Below are 2,114 nucleotides of genomic sequence, written 5' to 3' on the forward strand. Positions count from 1 at the left end.
CCGCCCCGATCACCACCAAGCTCATTATGACCTCACCGAGGCCCCCAGCCTGACAGCCGTCCCCACCTGTCACCGGAGCCCACGCACCTCTGCCAAAATCAAATCGTGCAAGTGTGCCCCGCCCCCCCCGGGCCCCCCCCCCGCCAAAACCCCCCCCCCCCCCCCCGAAACCCCCCCTGAGGCCCCCCACTTAGAGCCCACAGCTCGACCTCCACATTTCTGTGCCCGAAGGTCTTCCCGCGGCCTGGAATGAGGGTCACGTGTCTGCCCATCCTGCGCCTCAACTGACCTCAGCTGACGGGAGCGGAGTTTCCATATTAAGGCCTTTCCTTGGCTGTTGTCGTTAATTATTAATCCATTATTGTCTGCTACTAACAATACTACTGCTATTAGTACCACTGACATTAAATCGATTTTTTCTCTTTTATTATGCAGCCTAAAGCTCTTAAACTTCTGGGAATGGAAGTAAGTAGGCTTTGTTTTCAACAATTTTATATCTCGGCCAAATAAATGTAGTCCTATTCATTTTGTATCTGTTTAACGAATGGAATGAGTTTGTTTTCCATGAAAAAAATCCACTACGCTACACCCCCAAATTTGCTTAGATGATTCAGTCAAATTGTATAAAAGACCACAGACGTTTTTAAAAAGTCAAATGCTACCCAATTCTTTTTCTAGAATTAGCAAAACCATAGTTTCAAAAGCAAAGATCAAACCAAAAAAAACCTAGAGAATAAGGCCCCTTATATACATAAAAATCATACCGCTGAAAGAAATTCGATGGGATATTTTTAAAGTCCTTTTAAACAAGTAGTCTTCTAGGAATGCAAATGTAACTTAATGCTAGCCAGTCTTTAATACAGTGCGTCCTATCAATAAGTCAAGGAAGGAAACAGTTCGCCATGATCATTTTTTCAACGGACGCTAAAGACGAATGAAAAAAATCTAAAATTAAGGTGCCATACGACCCAGCAATGGCAATTTGGGGTATTTATCTGAAGAAAACAAAGACACTAATTTGAAAAGATACATGTACCCCTATGTTCACTGCGGCGTTATTTACAATAGCTGAGCTACAGATGCAACCTTAGATGTCCATCGACAGATGACTGAGTACCGAGGATGCGGTACGTAACGCGGATGTGGTACGTAACGCAAACTCTGCAGTGAAAAGGAATGGAATCGTGCCAGTAGTGACACCATGGATGGACCTAGAGGCTCTTATACTAAGTGAGATAAGACAGAGAATGACAAATACGGCATAATCTCACTTGTATGCGGGATCTTAAAACACAAGTGAACACCAAACAGAAACAGACCCATAGATGCAGAGAACTAGCTGATAGGTTAGTTACCGAAAGAGACGGGGGTTGAGGGACGGATTCAAAATATTTAAAAATATAAAATAGATTCCTTAACTCAAAAAAAAAAAAGTTTACTAGGAAGGAAACGATGGTATAAAATAAATGGTAAAATAAAGATATTTTCTGATATGATTAAATGCATGCATATCTTATAGCTAGAAGAATCCTGTCACTGAGCGGTGTTCACTGTAGTCGTTTCTACTAAAATCAAGAATGAGACAAAGACCCCATGATCGCTGACATCATGATCATCCCCATTAGCCTTTACAAGTGTTCTGGAAATGGTATCACCTGAAAAATCAACGTGAAAAGAAGAATATTTTAAAAGGGAAGAAAATGATTAGGGGCAAAAAAATATTATCTTGTATCTAGAAAACCCAGGAAAAGCAACTAAAATTTCCCTCATAATAGGACAAGAGTACTCAGAAATAACCTTGAGAACAAAGACATAAAAATATTCAAATGAAGGACTATCCTAACACGGAATATTAGAACTATCGTAAAGAGTCTTCTCAAATTAATTCATGAGTTAAAGGGCATCTCCGCTTCCGTATGGATTCTGGGTAGAAGGTTTAGACTCTGGGTGCACAGGTAAGATGGACCGTCGGCATTATGGGTAAGCTGAGGCCCGGCGAGGGTTACGACATGCAGCTTTCCGTAATTTTCTGTTTACTCCTTTATGTCAGGGAGGGTTTCGTCTGTGGGGTGAAGGTTTGCAAAACTAGCCTGTAAAAGAGCCCGTTTTGGGGG

The 2,114-nt window shown here is 41.7% G+C and overlaps 1 protein-coding gene across 1 annotated transcript in view; it reads left to right on the top strand.

Annotated features, from left to right (window-relative positions):
- The window catches only part of LOC105304826 (transient receptor potential cation channel subfamily M member 1-like), a 56,355-nt gene that overhangs the window by 19,481 nt on the left and 34,760 nt on the right, over positions 1–2,114 (top strand). The window contains exon 11 of the mRNA XM_023522694.1: positions 436–465. Coding sequence (XP_023378462.1) covers positions 436–465 — 30 coding nt within the window. The remainder of the gene's footprint in view (positions 1–435; positions 466–2,114) is intronic.

This window comes from Pteropus vampyrus, unplaced genomic scaffold (assembly GCF_000151845.1).
Source record: "Pteropus vampyrus isolate Shadow unplaced genomic scaffold, Pvam_2.0 Scaffold355, whole genome shotgun sequence".
Taxonomy (NCBI): domain Eukaryota; kingdom Metazoa; phylum Chordata; class Mammalia; order Chiroptera; family Pteropodidae; genus Pteropus; species Pteropus vampyrus.